Consider the following 17811-nt stretch of genomic DNA (forward strand, 5'->3'; position numbering starts at 1 on the left):
CTGTCAATGATTTTGTAATAGTGTCACCCAAAAGCTGTCTTTGGACTGCCTCCACACGACATCGAAACGTGCCTGGGAAACCACTGACAGATGCCAACTTTTCCTTCAGCTTTTTGACTTTTTCCTAACACCTCTGCAGCTACCGCACGCCATATACAAATGTGACTGCCACCTCACGATTACAAATACCGCAGTGTGACCACCTGCTGAATTAGATTAAAAACGTGCATTTCAGTCGCAGCGCGATGATATTTTGGGAAATGTGACCATAGTCTCAAGAAGTTTCTTATTTTTCCTTTTAGTATTTTTCCCCCCAAAATTAAATATTTTTATCTTTATTGTTAGTAGCTTTTTCCGTTCTTGTTTAAATGACTAACTATCAATATCAAAACTAACAAGACGGTCATTTTTACTGCTTTCAAACTTGCTACGCCATTAACTTGGTTAAAAAAAAAAAAAAAATGGATCAATAGGACCTTGACTTTTGCAAAATGTATGCATATTTTACACTAACATTTCCCAATTCTATTAAAATAAAATTAAATTTTAAAAAAAGAGATCAGTGTTACCACCTCAAACGATCATAGCAGTTATATAAACTGATGTTTAAGTGCAGAAACTGAAAATTGCTCTACCCTACTTTTTTTTTTTTGACCGCTTTCTCGTTACAAGAAAATGGTCAAAAAATAAAGCAGGGTAGGGCGTTTTCAGCTTCTATATTTGAGATCTAGTTACAGCTTCATTTGAAACCCATCAGAAAGAGGTTACAGAGGTTTCCATGAATTTGAGAATGTCTGACGAGGTGAATATTCCACGAAATAGCACTAATTAGGTAATAATGTTTTCTTGACAGTGGAACACTCAATTATTGTAGTTTTGAAGTCTATTTTTTGTTACTTTATTCAAATTTTCCTTCATCTAAGTGCTGTCTTCCAGTTAGGTAAAAAGGGCCTTTTTGAATTTGATCCTAAGAGAAACATAAAAAGTATTGAGAAATAGGTCAGTTAACTCAACATATTAAACTGTTTTCTCTGAACTAAGTATCTTCTCTTTGCTTAGTGTCTTATGGTATATCTCATATTTTTGCTTGTGTTTAGGAAGGACATAAAACTCTCCGCCAAACCAAGATTGGTGAAAGCTGATTCGGTGCCATGATTTGATTGGCTGGCTAGGAATGTGCTCTTAGATTGACCAATTGTTCTAGTGAGACAGAAAAGTAAGTTTTTTTTCATGAAGTTTTTTTCTATACATTTTTTTTTTACGAATTCCTTGGCCATCAAAAATCAAAAAATCCAAAACTCAGAATTAAATTTCAAAGGTTTAAAAAAATCTGAATCTGCTGGAACAGAAAAACGTCCAAGTGGAAAGGGTCTCGTCTAAAGACCCACACTGGATTCAGCTCATGGCCCCCTTGAGAAACAAACCCAGGTTTCCCATGCGCCAGTGCAACACACAACCATTCTGAGCCAATGTAGCTAGGATAGACTCCAGCAACTCCATTATCCTGCGCAGAATTATAAAGCAAGTTGGATGCACGGCAGTTTTTGAATGTCTTCAGTCTTCCTGTTCCAGCGCTCAGAATCTCCATTTAAGTTTTAAAGGTTAACGTGACTTTCTGGCACCAGAAAACCAAAACACCCCCATATTCCAGCAGGAATTTTATCTGTGGGATGCCTGCAGCATGTCTCCCCCACTTGCACACCAACAGAGGCTGTCAGGGCGAAGCGAGTCTCTTTACTCTTTGGATGTGAAGGACCGAAAGAATGCTTACCCTTAAGGTCTGTGAAGCCGATGGAGAAGCTGCTCTGCTCCTGTGAAGCATCCTTCACTTCTGCTGTGTCGTCTTCAACATTCAGAGACTGGAGAGGATAGAAAACAAAGGATATCACTGCAGTACATTAATATCTATACCTATTAATGTTACTGCTGGGTTTTCTACCTTTTAAAACAATCATAAAAGTTCATCTGGAAAAGAAAACTGATTTTTTAATGTTTAATTTGCTTCTTTTCCTTTTTGTCATTAGAAAAAAAGCAGAACAATGACAGAAATTCACATTTTTTTCCTTTTGTTTACACTATTTATCAAATATTTCTAATATCTAAAATAAAAATTTCATTTTGCTCATTACCTTTTTACATCTAACTCAGTTTGACAATGTCTGCATTTATCCCACACCATGATACTGCCACCCCCAAACTTTACAATTGAAGCTTAATTCTCTTCAATCCAAACATCCTCAAGCACGACCATGTTAACTTTTAGTTTGATAGAATGCCAGATAAAGTCTGCAAAATCCATTTGCTTTTGGAAGGGAAGGGAATTTTTTATTTGCTGCATGAACTTTTAGTCAACAACATTTTCTTTAGTAGTCTCTTCTTGGTTCCATTCAGCATCTTTAAAAGGACATTGAAAGTCCTTTTTTTGCATATTTTGTGCAAAAAACATCAAAATTACTTTATTTAAATGTCAAAAACATGAATAAAGAACATTTCTTCAAAACGATGTTGAATACAGATGAATTAAATCAAGCTTTTACCTAATATAAAAATAATTTGTAAGGTAAATATTAAAAATTCCCATTAGTATTTATACAAAGGCTAAATTAACATTAATTAAAATTAATTTTGCATCAAGAATTTCAATTTAAGAGTGTTACTGAATAGCGAACCAAATATACCATTAAAAACAGTCTGTATTTTTTCTGGGTTCAGATTCTTCCACTGGGAGCAGCATCCAGCATCCACATGTTCATTCATCAAATCTGCACACAAAATTAGGCCTGCCACATAAAAGTAGCTCACTTGTGTCGGAGAACACGTGTTGCTCTGCTGCTGCGTCTGCATAGGTCTGCTTAGACAGAGATGCAAAGCAGACCTCAGTGCCTCCTGAACAGAAAGGAGGAGGGGCCTAATCAAGGTCATAAGCGTTACCATTTATACACCCATTAGCTTCAAAGAGTTTTAATCAAAAAGTGTTTCCTGGGGTCTCCCTGCTGTGGAGTGGTTTTTGTCAACCCTAAAAGACTGAAGGGTCAGACATGTTTTTGTGATGCCGAACATAAACTGATTTTTTTTTCCATTATGGGTTTTTATAAATCATTTATCAAAAAGTGCAGAATGTTTGTTGTATTTTTAACTTGATGAGGAGTTTATGGGAGAATCTGCAGGCTGTGCTGAAGGACATTCTTTAGGTTATGGTGCTTGGTTTGAAGCCAAGATGCAATCAGATGTTGTCTGCACAACCAATGAGGACATATTTTGTAACTTAATCTGATTACCTCTTCATATTCTAACATGAATCAGGAAAAATGCCTGCCAACTTCATTAAGATGGTTCCATGAAAGGACGTGATCACTCAGATGATCAGTGCAGGGAGTATTTATTGGAATATTGGTGGTATAGGTCTGCAAAATTTTGTGTAGAGTCCAAAAGGGCTTGGAATTTTTATTATTTTTTTATTTTTACTTTTGATCACTTCATGGTTAATGCTTCAAAGATGGTTAGTCACAATAACCAGATTGGATACTTGTTTTCTCACACAGGCAGCTTCCAGCTAAAGAAATTCCTGTTTCCTCTTATTGACTGGAGTACGGTTAGGAAAAACCTGGCAAATACAAGGGTGAATGTCGCAAAATCTAGCAACTACAAGGGCAATTGTGGCAAAACAAGGAAACAACAATAGCAAATGTTGCAAAATCTAGCAACTACAAGGGCAAATGTTGCAAAATCTGAAAACTACAAGAGCGAATGTTGCAAAATCTGAAAACTACAAGAGGAAATGTTGCAAAATCTGAAAACTACAAGAGCAAATGTTGCAAAACCTGAAAACTACAAGAGGAAATGTTGCAAAGCCTGAAAACTGCAAGAGCAAATGTTGCAAAATCTGGAAATTACAAGGACACATGTTGCAATACCGGGAAAATACAAGGGGATCTGTGCAAAGCCTGGGAACTGCAAGGGCAAATGTTGCAAAACCTGGCAACTAAAAAGGCAAATTTTGCAAGACATGGCAACTACAAAGGCAAATGTTGCAAAACCTGGCAACTACAAGGGCAAATATTGCAAGATCTGGTAACTGCAAGGGCAAATGTTGCAAAACCTGCCAAATACAGGGGTGAATGTTGCAAAATCTTGCATCTACAAGGGCAATTGTGGCAAAACCTGGAAACCACAAGAACAAATGTTGCGAAATCTGGCAACTACAAGGGTAAATGTTGCAAAATCTGGCAACTACAAGGGTAAATGTTGCAAAGCCTGGCAACTACAAGAGCAAATGTTGCAAAACCTGTCAACTACAAGGGCAAATGTTGCATAAACCGAAAACTACAAGAGCAATTGCTGCAAAACCTGGCAACTACAAGGACAAATGTAGCAAAAGTTGACAACTACAACAGCAAATGTGGCAAGAGGTTGGATTTACACACTGGAATTAAAAATCTGTGATAGAAAAACCTCTAAATAAAAAAGAAAGACATTAAGTTGACACAATGTTTTTCTTTCTTGGAAGTTTCAGAAAAAATAAGAAAAAAACATTTTAGCCAATGTTTTTTGGTTTAGGGGATTTTGACTAAACAGGCTTATTTTGCACACATCTTCTTGTTTGTCATTTTATTTTGAAAACCCTAACTTATTTTTCATTATCAGTGAAACATGTTTGTTGCTGCTGGTTTTCAGATGAGCCTATATAAAAAAAACTAATACCTGATAAAATATGACAAATTATTTACTTGAAACTTAGAATCTAGTTTTTCTAGAGAAATCTTCATTTGAAGCAGCAGGAGATTCAAAATTAAACTGCTTTAATATTATTGAACAGGCTCACTTAGTGTATGAGTCTTGTTGAATTTTATTCCAAATCCAAACATCAGTTTGAGTTTCCTTCATAAAAACAGGCAATCATGGTTCTGCTGAGATAAGAGCTATTTCAAAAATAGTTATTTGATCTGTGCGATGGCTTTTAGAGCATTAAGCATCAATGTTTGCTACCTATTTAAGATAGGTTTTTTAAATGTTAAATACAATTCACTTTAATTTTTTTTAGCATGAAAGTGTCTTTGACTTGGACCAACAGTTTATTTTGGTCCACTCAGTACTAACTGCACCCTTATGGAATTTTTGATTTTTGTGGCATTTCAAAAAGTGTAACATTGAGTGGGAATTACTGGTTATCTAATAATGTAAATTATTGATTTTAATTCGTACTTTAAAAATATAGATTGTTGCATTTATGATCAATGACACCAGACAGCAACTGTTGGGCTTCAGCAACTGCATCGCCAATAAACACAAAGTTTGCACTCTACCTGAGAGAGTTGATCCATCTCTCCGATCAGATCATTTAACATGGCATCGATCTGCTCCATCTGCCAAAAAAAAAAGAAAAACTTTATTGCTTTACAATATAGACGCAGACTCACAAGGCAAACAAAAAAATACAAGAGGAAGTATTAAGAGGTGACAAGTTTCTGCAAATTCGATTCAGCTTGTTAGAGTTTCAGGTAGAAAATAAAAGTTGGACAGCACGAATAGTTTGACATTTTCTTTAAGGCATGGTCAATAAATTCTTCATGAAACTACATTGCAACTTTAAAAAATGTGTGAAACTTAGTCATGAAAATAGCATTTATTTAAAGTAACTTTAGATATATCTGCAATCTTGAGCAACAGTAAACAGAGTGATAGAGCAGAAATGGTGTCTGTGTTCTTCTTTACCTGAAACTGTCCTTTCACCCACCACCATCTAATTACCCAATCTCCCTTTAACTGTTGACTAAAGCAATGCATTCTGGTAATGTCAAACTTAATTGAAGTCTTTTAACATAATATCACACAATTTGACATTTTGTGCAATCTTAAATTGTTTAATTTTATTACTACACTTGCAGTTTCTGCTCAAATTAAGGATTTGCATTCAAGGAATTTCCACATTTGGGATTTTCCACTTATTCAAACCCCAATGCCAACATTGGAATGAAAAGAAAAAAAATCTCTAGCATGTGGCACAGAAGCAAACTGAGAAGCAGGTTGTCAATTTTTGCAGTTTGCTAAGTTTAGTCATGAACTACAGATACAGAAACCCCAAGACACCCTCACTGAAGCAATCTGCAGCACTTACAAATAGAGACGGTGATGGTGGCAAAATTTAGATTCTGGGTTTACTGTACATGCAAGTAAGTATTGCAGCATAGACATGCAGACAGACGGTTTTTATTGTGCCATTCTACAATATATTCTATTATTTCTACAATTTTCTTAAAGCTAAATTCTATTATTTCTCTTTATGGTGAGTTCAGAATATAAGTGAATGCAGTTATTTTTCAAGATATTTTTATACTTTCTCTCACTTAAGTTGCTTGTGCTTTTTAACAAGAACTTGTGATGATATTTTGTTTCTTCCAACTTCCTGTTTCTTCTAACAACCAAGCCAACAACATGTTTTTGCTTCCTTGTGTCGATGAAAATACATTTTTATGTAGGTGAAGTGTCATCCAGTGAAATATGGTGTCTTGCAACAGGTTAATTTGACAAGAAAGTGGGAAAACTTTTTGGTAAATGTGAAAAAAAGTGTTTAAATGTAACACCCATTAGTCCACAGCACATCTTGAAGTGCATGTAAATGTTTGCAGCTTTTGCAGGTTTGTTTGTGTTTTGCATTGTATTGTTAATCTTGTAGGCTAAACCAGAAATACTTTCAACTTTCATTTCACTTTGTTGGTTTCCTTGGATAAAGATGACCTACTTTACCTCATTTACCTGGTTCCCAGTAGCAAAAAGAAGAAGTGCGAGACATATTTATAGACAGAATGATGTTGAGATTTCCTCTTGGGAAAAAGTCGTCTATTAAAGTGTACTACAAGTATACTTAGTGTATACTAAATGTGTGTTAATATACTTGAAGTTTGCTGTCAGTATATTGTGAGCTTATATTGTTCCAATGTGGTCAGTTAGACCCAGACCGGGGTCCTCCTGGGTTTTGCCCCCTGAGAAATGAATCCTAGTTTTCCATGCGCCAGTCCTGCACGCACCCAACTAAACCAACCAGTTGCATTTATACTAACACACATATATACTCTTCATTATTAGATTTTGCTCAAAGTTCCACTCCAATCATCAAAAACAAAAAATGTACATGGATCTAGTCGTCTACAAGTGGATACATTAGAACAGAGCGGCCTGCTGATTGTCGTTTGTGTAACAACTACAAGTTTTTTCAAAAAGCATTTTTTCATCTGCTCCTGATTTACAGTGATTCAAATAAGAGATGATCAGAAATTCCATTTTTAGCTGAATTTTCTTCATATATGTCCTTCATCTTCAAAAAAAAAAATGCCACAAGAACATGTTGAAAACATAATTTTCAAAGGTGAATCAAGAATAACAAAATGTTAACACATATTCATAAGAAGCAACAAATCCTTTGCACCATGTTGAGAGATTTTTCTTCTTGCTTGGTTTTTAAATGCTTCCTTTACTTTTAGTTTTGGTTTCAGACACAAGTCTTGTTGAAATAGTGAGATTCATCTTAAAAAAAAAAAGAAATGGACACCACTTCTCTGTGTTATTGTTAAAATAACCATTAAAAATGTGATGGGTTGTAACAAGTGTTATGGTAGTTCGCACAATCAGAGACAAACATGTTCATGTTTCATTTGAGCGTCCAGGAGGGAGTAAGGAGGTGAAAGGGGAAGAGTGGAGTCACTTCTTGTGTGTGAGGTATTGTTTCCATATGAAAGCGAGAAATATGTGAATCCGTACTGCAAACTTCACCTTGGTGGCCTCACAGGACCTCCGCATCACACATGGGGAACATATTTATAGCACCTACCACAGGAATTCAGCTTTTTGGGATTATGCTCATGCAATCAAGCTAGTTTGTAACAATTACGTTAAAAGTCAGAGCTGCCGTGGCAAATGTCTGCAAAGCTCCAAAAGCCACCAAGACACAGACACCAACGCTAATAGAAAGTACCTCTGATTTGAATGCATGAAAGGAACCACACTACAGTGCTTGCTGGTAGTAAAAAGTAATGTTCTCCCTGCTTCTTGCAGTTCAGAGTTTCTTGCTGCTTTGTAATTGCTTGCACATCCAGCTATTGGCTGCTGTGGGAGAACATGTGCTAGTCTTAAACAAAGCTGATGTGGCTCTTCAGGTATTTAACTCTTTAAAGCCCTCAAGATGGAGCAGAAGACATGGAATTTATGGAATCAAGATTCTGCAGTGCTTATCGGTCAGAATATCACTCCTTTGATCTACAGTCACAGTACTGAATGATAGCCAGAGCTGTGAAGAACTAATCGGATCATCATTCCATCAGACTCATGAACACAGAAGACTTATAGTTTAAAACATCCTGGATTTATAAGCAGCATTAAAGAAAAATAACTTCTTGCTTTTAAAGTTTTAAAGTTAATTTTTGAAAAAGACTTACCTTCTCTGATGCTGTGACACTTGTCACTATGTGTGTGAAACTTTCAGAGGTCTCAGTAACATGTGACTTTCACAGCTGATGAACTTCCTGATAAGATTCGACTTGTTCTTTTTTGGTAAATGGTAAATGACTTGCAGACCAATACGTCAGATTCCTACAAATGCTCTCATACAGTACTGACACCTAAAAAAAAAAAGACTTTTTAAAAACGTTTTTGACTTGATTTTGTTTTTTTAATTTTTTATTTTACCAGAAATATGAACTATTCACAATAAAACAAAGTAATTTAAATTATTTGCCTTAAGGGTCAGAAAATGTGCTTGAATTTTAACTTGAAGTCATTATTTTCTATTTATTGAATCAAATAAACTTACTGCAGTCTCTGTATAAAACATTTTTTTAAGGAAAAATATATTCTATTCGTGCATAAATATGAAAAAAAAATTTTTTTTACTTTATCAAGTTGAAAAAGACAAGTTTTTTTCTCTGAAGATTGCAGTTTATTTAATTTAACTCAGATTTATTTCAATGTGGAACCCATTGATGCCTCAAAACCAGGGGCGGAGCTACAGAGGGGGCACCTGGCCCCCCAGGAAAAACCATTGTCCCACACTTGACCCTCCAATTTTTGTCTCAATATAAGTATCATTATTGACAAAAATTGAGCTCTGCAAAGACAACTAAAGCAATACTTTTAAATACAAAAAAAACAATAATAAAACTGTTAGAAATACATATTTTTTATCTTTTCATCAGTAATGCCTTTTCACTCTGGTGTTTTGCCGCCCATCTGAAGTTTATAAATATCATACTGAAAATAAAAATCATCTTTTAGTGGCCTACACGCAGAAACTTTGAACTTCTTAATCAGTAAAATCACAGTTTTAGCAACAATATCATATTTTCTAGACAACACATGAGGCCTGTTTTCTGGATTATACTTTTTTTTGCAGATGTGAACGCAGCAAAGAAGACCTGTTAGTTTGGAGGAATAGAGAATGAAGCACATCTTAAAATGAAGAACGTGATGTGTAAAACTAAACACAAAGGTTTTTGAAAGACGCCATTGTTAAATGACACTTATTTTTATGTGGTTGTGAGACCACAGCACTGAACTAAAGAGGCCACCACCAACAAACCCTGCATTTGGAAGGGGGGAGGGTCTGCTACATTATACCTAAGCTCCTGTTATTTTTGGTATTTTTTTCAGTTCGACTTCCTCATTTTCTGTATTTTTGCAATGTACTCACTAAAAACCACACATTTTGCAGCATCTACAATAGGGGCATGAAGTTTGTCATTTGGTTTCAGCTACTGTGGGAACTGAAGTTGCAACAGAATGAGAAATATCAGAGACTCCACTGTATGATAGTCCATCAAAATGAGGAATCATTGAACCATCCAGAACATTCTACCTCCAGAGGACTAACTGCAGTATAAACCACTCATTCAGAGTCTGAATGTTTGAGTTTGTCCATCGTGTGGTCGAGTACCAACTTCCTGGATGGCACTCCACACACAAGTGTTAAACTTCTCTTTGAAATACTTTTGTGGTTAATGTGTAAAACTAAAAACTATGTGATTATGTGTCCATCTCTCGGCCTTTGCACAAGTAAAGTTTTGCAAATTTTACTTGTCAGTTATTTGGTCTCATTTTAAATTGGCATTGGTAGAAAATACATTTTCATCTAATCTGAGTGTTATGTGCATAGTAAACAACAAATATAAGGTGTCTGTGAATGTTTTTTTAAATGGGATTGGAAGAGTTAAATTAGCTAAAATACCAAAAGACAGAACATACGCAGTATAGTTTGTACTGTAGTATTAATGCTGTAGTTCCACAACCTAACAGGATGAGGACTAAAGGATTTCAAGTTTCTTTAGTTGTTACTCACCTAGATGTGTGAAATTTGTTCTGATCCCTCCACTGGGGGAGTGGTGAGCTGCAGACACAGCCGTGCTCAGGCAGCATTCAAGTGAGTGCCAAGCATTTTTAGTCTTTGGTATGACTCCGCCATGGATTTGAACTAATGACCTTCTAGTCTCAGGGTAAACATTCTACCACTAGACCCCTGAGCTGGTTGATTTTTTTTAAGTTTATCAGTGGATAAAATCAGGGACAACGGCAGGACTGCATTGCTGTGGTGACCGAAAAGGGTGTGATAGATGACTGCTGGTGATTCCTTTGAATGTTGATGGAAATCACCACCACTATCTTCAAAGACTGTCTTAGAACATCTTCTACAACTACAACCCAGAACAAAACCACCATAAACTGATAGTACTTTTGCAAAACATAAAATGATATGAGGGCTGCACGGTTGAGCGGTGGTTGGCAGTCTTGCTCAAACAACAACAAGGCCCTGGTTCAAGCCCTCGCTGGGACATTTCTGTGTGGAGTTTGCATGTTCCCCTCCTGCATGTGGGGGACTCCAGCTTCCTTTCACAAACCAAAAATATGCTTTTTAGGCTAAGTGATATCTCTAAATTGATATCTCTTATTGTGTGAGTGTGGCCCAGCAACAGTGGTACCTATTCAGGGTGTGCCCCACCTTTACCCAACAGAAAATGGGTCGGCTCCAGCAACACCATGGCTCCAAAAGGGATTCAGCAGGTCCTGAAAATGAATGGGTGAAACGAGACAAGTCCCTTCGAAAAGAAAATGATGATAAATTTGTAAAATATTACATGATTGAAACTGGCCTTTCTTTCTTCTTTCTTTCTGTTCTTTTTCTGTCCTGGATTTTCAGGCAGTTGGGCCGAATTCAGTTTGGTTTATGACAAAATGCCACATATGTGAAAGCAAGGCACAACAAAGGAAGGTGAAAAGAAATCATATTTATATGACCAGATTAAGAGATTAAACTGTAAAAAGTGGAACATTGGATCAATTAACAAAATTTCTGTAATTTGTTTCATTTATTACATCAAATTCATAATTTTGAGTTTATGGTTTACTGAACTTAAACATTTAATTAAATAAAAAATGCAATTTGTTATTGTAAAAAATTACAGAGCTTTTTTTAATTGATCCAACTTTTCACTTTTTACAGTGTAGTAGGGAAATCGATGCATCCATGAGCTAAATTGAAGCATTACATTTCAAAACTGTGTAAAACATGTGAATTCAATTATTATTATTAATATGCAACTTCTGTTTAGCCATAAAGGTCTCCGGGTTTAAAGGTTGAAACCAACAGAAAAAGTGAAAACATCTCAATATTTCAGTTAGATCTCCATATGTCATAACCTTCTTGTCATAAACTGTCCTGTTCAAGGAAAACCAAACATTACAATTCTATTAAATTTGACAGAAAAGTGCTTTTTTTTCTCAAGAAGAAGAAGAAACAAGTTTCTAATGTGGTTGGAAGTGTTTATCAAAGCCACCGGGTGTCAAAGGGAGGAAATTTCAGTGCCAATAAACTCTTTTTGGGACCGGTATTTTAAAAGGAGAGACTGATTTGGCTTCAACAACATAAAGAGGTCATCTTCTTCAAAGTCTCACCACAGAACCTCTTATTCAGATCTACAGAGGAGATGAAAGCTATAAAAAATACTCTATATTTAAAGGAAAGTAGTGTTGATTGAGCCTTGAAATGGAAAACAACTGTCAAGACAAAAATAAAAGAGTAATAATAAATAAAGAAAACAATTGTGCAATCATGAATCTGCCCCTGAATGTCTAAATAACTGATTCATGTACCCACCGCATGCTGCAGAACGAACAGTGGTATGTCCGGGAAGGCTACGGGTTAATTTGAGACTGGAAGCAAAACCTGTTGCCAATTAGAAGCAGTGAGCGCCACATGTGGGCTAGACTGAGCTGTCTGCAGAGGGGGCAAAAGGGGCAGAATCCACGCAATGGAGGCAAGTGGAGGAACTGCTTATTTGTGTTGATTCACGGAAATTAACAGAAGCTGCTGTTATGATGGATTTTTTCCTCAAATAAATAATAAAAAAGAGGAAAGTCAGGAAGAGCAGGAGTGCCAGGGGGCACCATTCACTTTTTCTTGTTTTTTGGTTTTAAGGATTACAATATGGCAACTTTTTCTATTATTTTTATGCTATCTGTTATTAATTTGCTTTGTACTGGGATTGTATCTGAAATATGTCGTGGACCGCGCTGCTTTAATGGTCAGGATTGGAGTAGGTCGTGCGTCGGAGCGCAGTGCCGGGAGCGCACGGAGCCATCCTCATCTCAGCGGCAGCCGCACCTCTCTCCTCAGTTCAAAACAGGCCAGGTTTACCCGAGTTATCAACAGGACCCTCATTCGAGCCAGCATCAGAGCCAGAGTGCACCGCTGGCGCCTTACACCATCATCCAGCCTCAGCCTCAGTCTCAGCGCGCGGGCTTTACGCAGCCCAGGAGAACGAACCCGCGGACCATCACGGCGGAGGTGTTCCATCCTGGCTGTTCCGGCGGGACGTGTCCAACCACAGTTGTCCATCGTCCCGTCAACAATGACCACACGGCCGCGCGGGAGTGTAAGGGGATTGGATGCAAACTGCCCTCAAGGATGCGCCAGAAGCAGAAGCCGTGTGTCGGAGAGGAATGCGGCACCCAGGTGGGGGGAGAAGGGAGGGGGAGCTCCTCACCTGTTCACGTGACGGACAGAGCGGCACAGTTTCTGGATGAACTCCAAGATTTTGGATCTGACAATGGGGCGTTCATACAGCTGACTTGTGACATGAAACCAGGTCAGTCTGACTTGGAAAAAACAAACTTCATTTGATATCCGGCTTCAAAATGCTACAGTTTCCCTTTGTGTGCTGCAGGATCTAACGAGGTTCCCTCAGAAGATGCTCTCGTCTTGCAGCTGCAACTCTCCAAAAGCCAGGAGAGGCTTGTTGATGCTCTGAAGGGTCAGCAGAACGAGGTCAAAGAGCTGCAGAGGCTGCTAAGCGAACAACAGGGGGCGCTAGTGAGCCAACAGAGAGAGATCCTTGAGCAGCAGAGGAGGATGTTTGAGCAGATGGAGCAAGTAATGATGACTGAGAATATATATTTTGTTTGAGATAATTGTTTAATATTTCTTCTTTAATAAAGGCACCCTAAGACGTATCACTTTAACAGTTATGCTTCTACCTTACAGGTTAAAGCCCAGTACAACATTCTGATGGACAGCATGAAGCACACTTCTGTCCAGCAACTCCTGGACAGTCACGTGGAAACTTTAAGTGGGCAAATGAGGAGACATCAAACGCAGGAAGCTCTGTCTTTTCACAAGGTGGACATGGAGGCCAGTGTGGTGGAGGTGAGCTGCCGCTTGAATTAATCTGCTCTAAACAAATATATAAATAATTCCCTTGTTGGTTTTAGGCCTGAAATCCTAAAATCTTTTTGTTATAGCTTAATCTTTATGTAAAAGTTGTTCTTTTAATTATTATTATGTCATTTTTTAGCCAAAATCAAGAAACCTGTGTTGTTTTTGGGGGGACATAGTTCCTGCAGAGCTGCAGTAATTCAAATAGAAATTATCGCCAGGGGATTTTCACCCCACCAAAAATATTTACATTATTTTAAATTTGTCGCATTTCTTGAGTGTCATGGGTCCCTTTGTAAAGTCTCACATGTTCCAGGAATGAGTGGACCAAAGGCCAAGTGTACAGTATCATTATTTATTTTTTTAGGAATTTTTTTCTTCTCAGATTCCTACTTTTTCAGTCATTTTCAAGGATCTTCCTATTCGTTTTTCCCACTTTGTTGCATAAAGCACAGTTTGAAATAAAATAAAACTACTCTCATTTATCATGTGTTGTCATATCTTGATCTATCTTTTTTATGATAAATACTTTTTATTGAGTATTTTGTATTGAGTAAAAATTTTCCTGCTAAAGTGATGCTGTAACTTTGTTCTAGTGTGTTCTAGTGTTAAGGTGTAGGCAGGACAGTTGAGAAAGCCCGTCTCCTTCCCATCATCCATCCATTTAGCTGCTCTCTCACTAGCTTTCAGCCTCTCACAACCTCAAGCAAACATTATCAGTGCAACAAAAATGAAGAGCAATATTGGAGCAAACTAGCCGTAAAGTTTTGAGCAAACTCGGACGTACATGGATCTATTTGTCTTCAAGTGAAGCAAAGTTTGGAGCTTGTGGCTTCCTGTAGTAACTTGTACATCACACTTCCCTTACCATCTTCTTACATTTTCGTCGTCTGCTCCTTATTCACAACAATTTCAATAAAGAAATATTCAAAAATACAATTTTAAGATCATATTTGTGTCCTCCATCATGAGAAAAATGTCTCAAACACATGTTAAAAACACCAAAAAAACTCAAGTTGCTAAACAAAATCTATTAAATCTATTTCTTAATTTTTCTTTTATTTTTGCATTTTATCAAATAAAAAAAAAAACTACTTATACTTTGTTTTTAATGAAACAAACTCCTTATTATATTAATTAGACTGCCAACTGTTGTGCATCTTTGTACCATGTAAAGGACTCATCATGTGAATTCTGTTAAAATTCTTTTGAACAGTTATGAAAGAAAACTTTAAGAAAAACTTCAAAATTAAATAGATTTGAATGAAATTCAGTTAATTTGTAAATGAAGTCAAAATGCTGATCCATTTGTTCTATTCTTCAGGTGGGTCACTCTCAGCTGGCCTGTGGCAGCTGTGGACCTGAGGAGTACTGCAGCTACAGCAACGGTCATCCTCGCTGTGAAAAGTGCACCGTTTGTCCGCCTGGCTTTTTCTTGGTGGCTCAGTGTTCAGTCCATGCAGACAGGATATGTCAGGTTAGCGTTCTGATTTTTAGGTCAATCGAGGCTGACAACCTCAAGCTTTGAAAAAAATAGGTAATTACTTTTGTGCATTTTGAATAATGCATTCAACAAAGTTACAGAAGAGATGTTCATCTTTGTGCAGCTTTTGAGTAAAAGTGATTGTCATTACAGGACAGAGATGAATGTCTGGAAATGTCTGGGTTATGTGGCGACCAGCAGAAGTGTTCAAACACTCCAGGTATTTTGCATCATTTTTCAAAGTTCTCAAAAATCTCTTCATTTAAGTCTTTAAAACTCATTTCTGCTGTTATGTGACCAGGTGGGTTCAGATGCCAGGGTATGACCATGAGAGATGCTGCCTCCGGACTGTGTGGTCACGGCTACTTCTTTAACTCAGACATGGATGAGTGTCAGGCGTGCAGCGAGTGTGACGGAGAACCCGTAGCAGCTCCTTGTTCTGTCGTCACAGATACGGTGTGCCTGGATCCTGCTGCTGCCCCCAGCGAGGCGCTGTCTCTCTCTTGGGCTGGAGACTTGAGTCTGCAGGGAGCAAAAGACCGCTTCCTGGCTCTGGCCTTCCCTAGCATGCAGCTTCACGTCCAAGGAAGAGGCGATGTGGGTCTGGTTATCGTGGAGAATGGGTATCTGGTTCTGAGGGAGCACGGGCTGGTCTGGCTGGATGGTAATCTGGGATTGAGTCACGGCTGTCGCAGCTTCATCCAAGTGTGTGTCCGCTTGAACGACACAGACGGCTCAAACGGCCATGACCTGAGCGGCGTGCGAGTGGAGCAGAGGGAGCAGAGGTCCATCCAGAGCGTCAGCATCAGTGTGGTAGCTGAGGTCGCTCCAGGTCAGAAGTTGTCCATTTTCCTCCGCAGTGCCAGCCATCACTGTAATCAAAGCAGTGAAGGCTTGCAGCTGTATGACTCCTCAGCTGCTCCACTCAACCTCCTCTGGCTGTCCCATGACACTGGTGCTGTTGCCATGACAGCACAGGCGATGGTTTCTGCTCATTACCACACAAACTACCGTCCAGTCTTCCGCACTACCTCCACCTCTGATCCTTACGTCATGGGGCTGACTCACGACGGACGTGGGATCCGTTTCGCGGAAAGCGGTGCTGTGCGCTTTGTGTTCCAGCAAGCCTTGTACTCGATGGGACAAGCATGCATTAGTGAGGGCTTCCAGCTTGTGGCATATCTCAACCACAACGCAACAGGGACGGAGTTATTCCGAGTCTTCAAGCCAGGTGTTCATTACCGGGACACATCGATTTCTCTGTCCGGAACGGCCAAAGTGAGTCCCGGGGATGCCATCAGCTTCGAGATCCTGTCTCCTGCTCAGTGCAACGTGCGCTTCTTTGGGGATGAGACGGGCATCAGTCTCCTCAGTTTGTTTTGGGTCCCTGCTGCCATTTCTTCCTCCATGTCTGCCTCCGTGGCCAACACCGGCCTTCCCTCAGGAGCAGTTCGAAACAAGCCTCTGTTCTTTCACCAGACAACCCCTCAGGTGTCCCAGATCGGGCTGCTTGGAAAAGGATCACCAGATCAGAGACGGGATTTTGTCTTCAAGGAGAGTGGAACCGTTAGTCTGGCTCTGGACCTAAAACTCATCCACTCCTGCAACCTGGTCAAGGTGACTCTTCTCAAACGAAGTGATGCTGATGGGCCGGGACAGCGCCATGACACAGATGGGACCCGCCCTGTAGCATTGGCTCAGCAGGTGGCCGGCCAGATGCCTGAAGGCAGCGAGTGGGCCAGTGTGAGTCTCAGGGCCTCTTTCAGAGTTCACAATGGCACAGCTGTCTTTTTCATACTGGACTGCGTTCGTGGACGAGTCAACCAGATTAGCCACCAAACAGGAAGTGGGGTGTCAGTCCTCTGGGTGGCAGCGTGAGAAACAGACATTTCCAAAAAGAAAATATTTACCTAATAACCTTATTTTGTTAGATTTAAATAGGAAATCTAACCAGCTTTTCCATCATTTTTGGCTGGAAAAGATCAAATTTAGAGGAAACAGCTAACCAGACTAGAAAGAAGTGATGTGCAAATGCTTAATTATATTGTTTGATAACTTTGTATAAAGCAAAGTGTAAACGCAGAACAAGGTTTAGCGACTTTAGGCAGTTAATTGAAGTGTTCAGCTCCACTTTTACACCCCAAGTAGGAGATAGAAAGTAAAATGTATTTTCCAATAAACAAAAAAGGAACAAGAACAACAACAAAAAAAACTTCAGGCAGATGTGAACCCTGAAAATTACTCTCAGTTCCGATAAGTCAGCCTGCCGTATACACCCAACCTCTGCATGTAGTTCAGCACAAAACATCAGAAAAGCTGGCGTCTCTGGTAATGTTTAGAAGCCCAAACAGGAGCCGAGTGTTTCTTTTTTTTTTCCTTAAAAGGCTGCAACTTTCCCATTTCCTCATAAAAGTTCAACAGTTTTTGTCTTATTTTGGTAAATGTCACTTTTTAAACATACTTTCACATTTCCATATTCTCCACACCATAAGGCGCACTTAAAAGGTTACATTTCCTTTCCAAAAATAACAGTTCATCTTATAACCCGAAGGACCAAATTTATGCATTCATTCTGTTTGTGTTTACTGATGTCGATGAGATTTTGAGAAGTACACAGCGCTCTAAATGACAGCCA

General features: G+C 38.6%; 2 protein-coding genes across 4 annotated transcripts in view; one reads left to right on the forward strand and one right to left on the reverse strand.

Moving 5' to 3' along the window:
- Positions 1 to 12199, reverse strand: part of LOC112147695 (amyloid beta A4 precursor protein-binding family B member 1-interacting protein) — an 18527-nt gene extending 6328 nt beyond the window's left edge. The window contains exons 1-3 of one of the 3 annotated variants that reach the window (XM_024274248.1): positions 12137 to 12199; positions 5304 to 5363; positions 1772 to 1859 (exon numbers count right to left, since the gene is read on the reverse strand). In XM_024274248.1, the coding sequence (XP_024130016.1) occupies positions 1772 to 1859; positions 5304 to 5363 (148 nt within the window). In that variant the 5' untranslated portion in view covers positions 12137 to 12199. Of the gene's footprint in view, positions 1 to 1771; positions 1860 to 2802; positions 3271 to 5303; positions 5364 to 8429; positions 9055 to 12136 lie in introns of those variants that run through there. The other 2 variants (XM_024274249.2, XM_036216358.1) reach the window with 2 other exon arrangements.
- A 27-nt stretch (positions 12200 to 12226) lies between these two features.
- On the forward strand, positions 12227 to 17599 carry si:ch211-252f13.5. Its single transcript, XM_024273246.2, has 6 exons — positions 12227 to 13127; positions 13206 to 13411; positions 13523 to 13684; positions 15018 to 15170; positions 15330 to 15396; positions 15478 to 17599. Exons 1-6 carry the CDS (start codon positions 12467 to 12469, stop codon positions 17052 to 17054), a joined length of 2826 nt encoding a protein of 941 aa, XP_024129014.1. The 5' UTR covers positions 12227 to 12466; the 3' UTR covers positions 17055 to 17599.
- Positions 17600 to 17811: the final 212 nt, after the last annotated feature.

Source organism: Oryzias melastigma, linkage group LG17 (assembly GCF_002922805.2).
Source record: "Oryzias melastigma strain HK-1 linkage group LG17, ASM292280v2, whole genome shotgun sequence".
Lineage (NCBI taxonomy): Eukaryota > Metazoa > Chordata > Actinopteri > Beloniformes > Adrianichthyidae > Oryzias > Oryzias melastigma.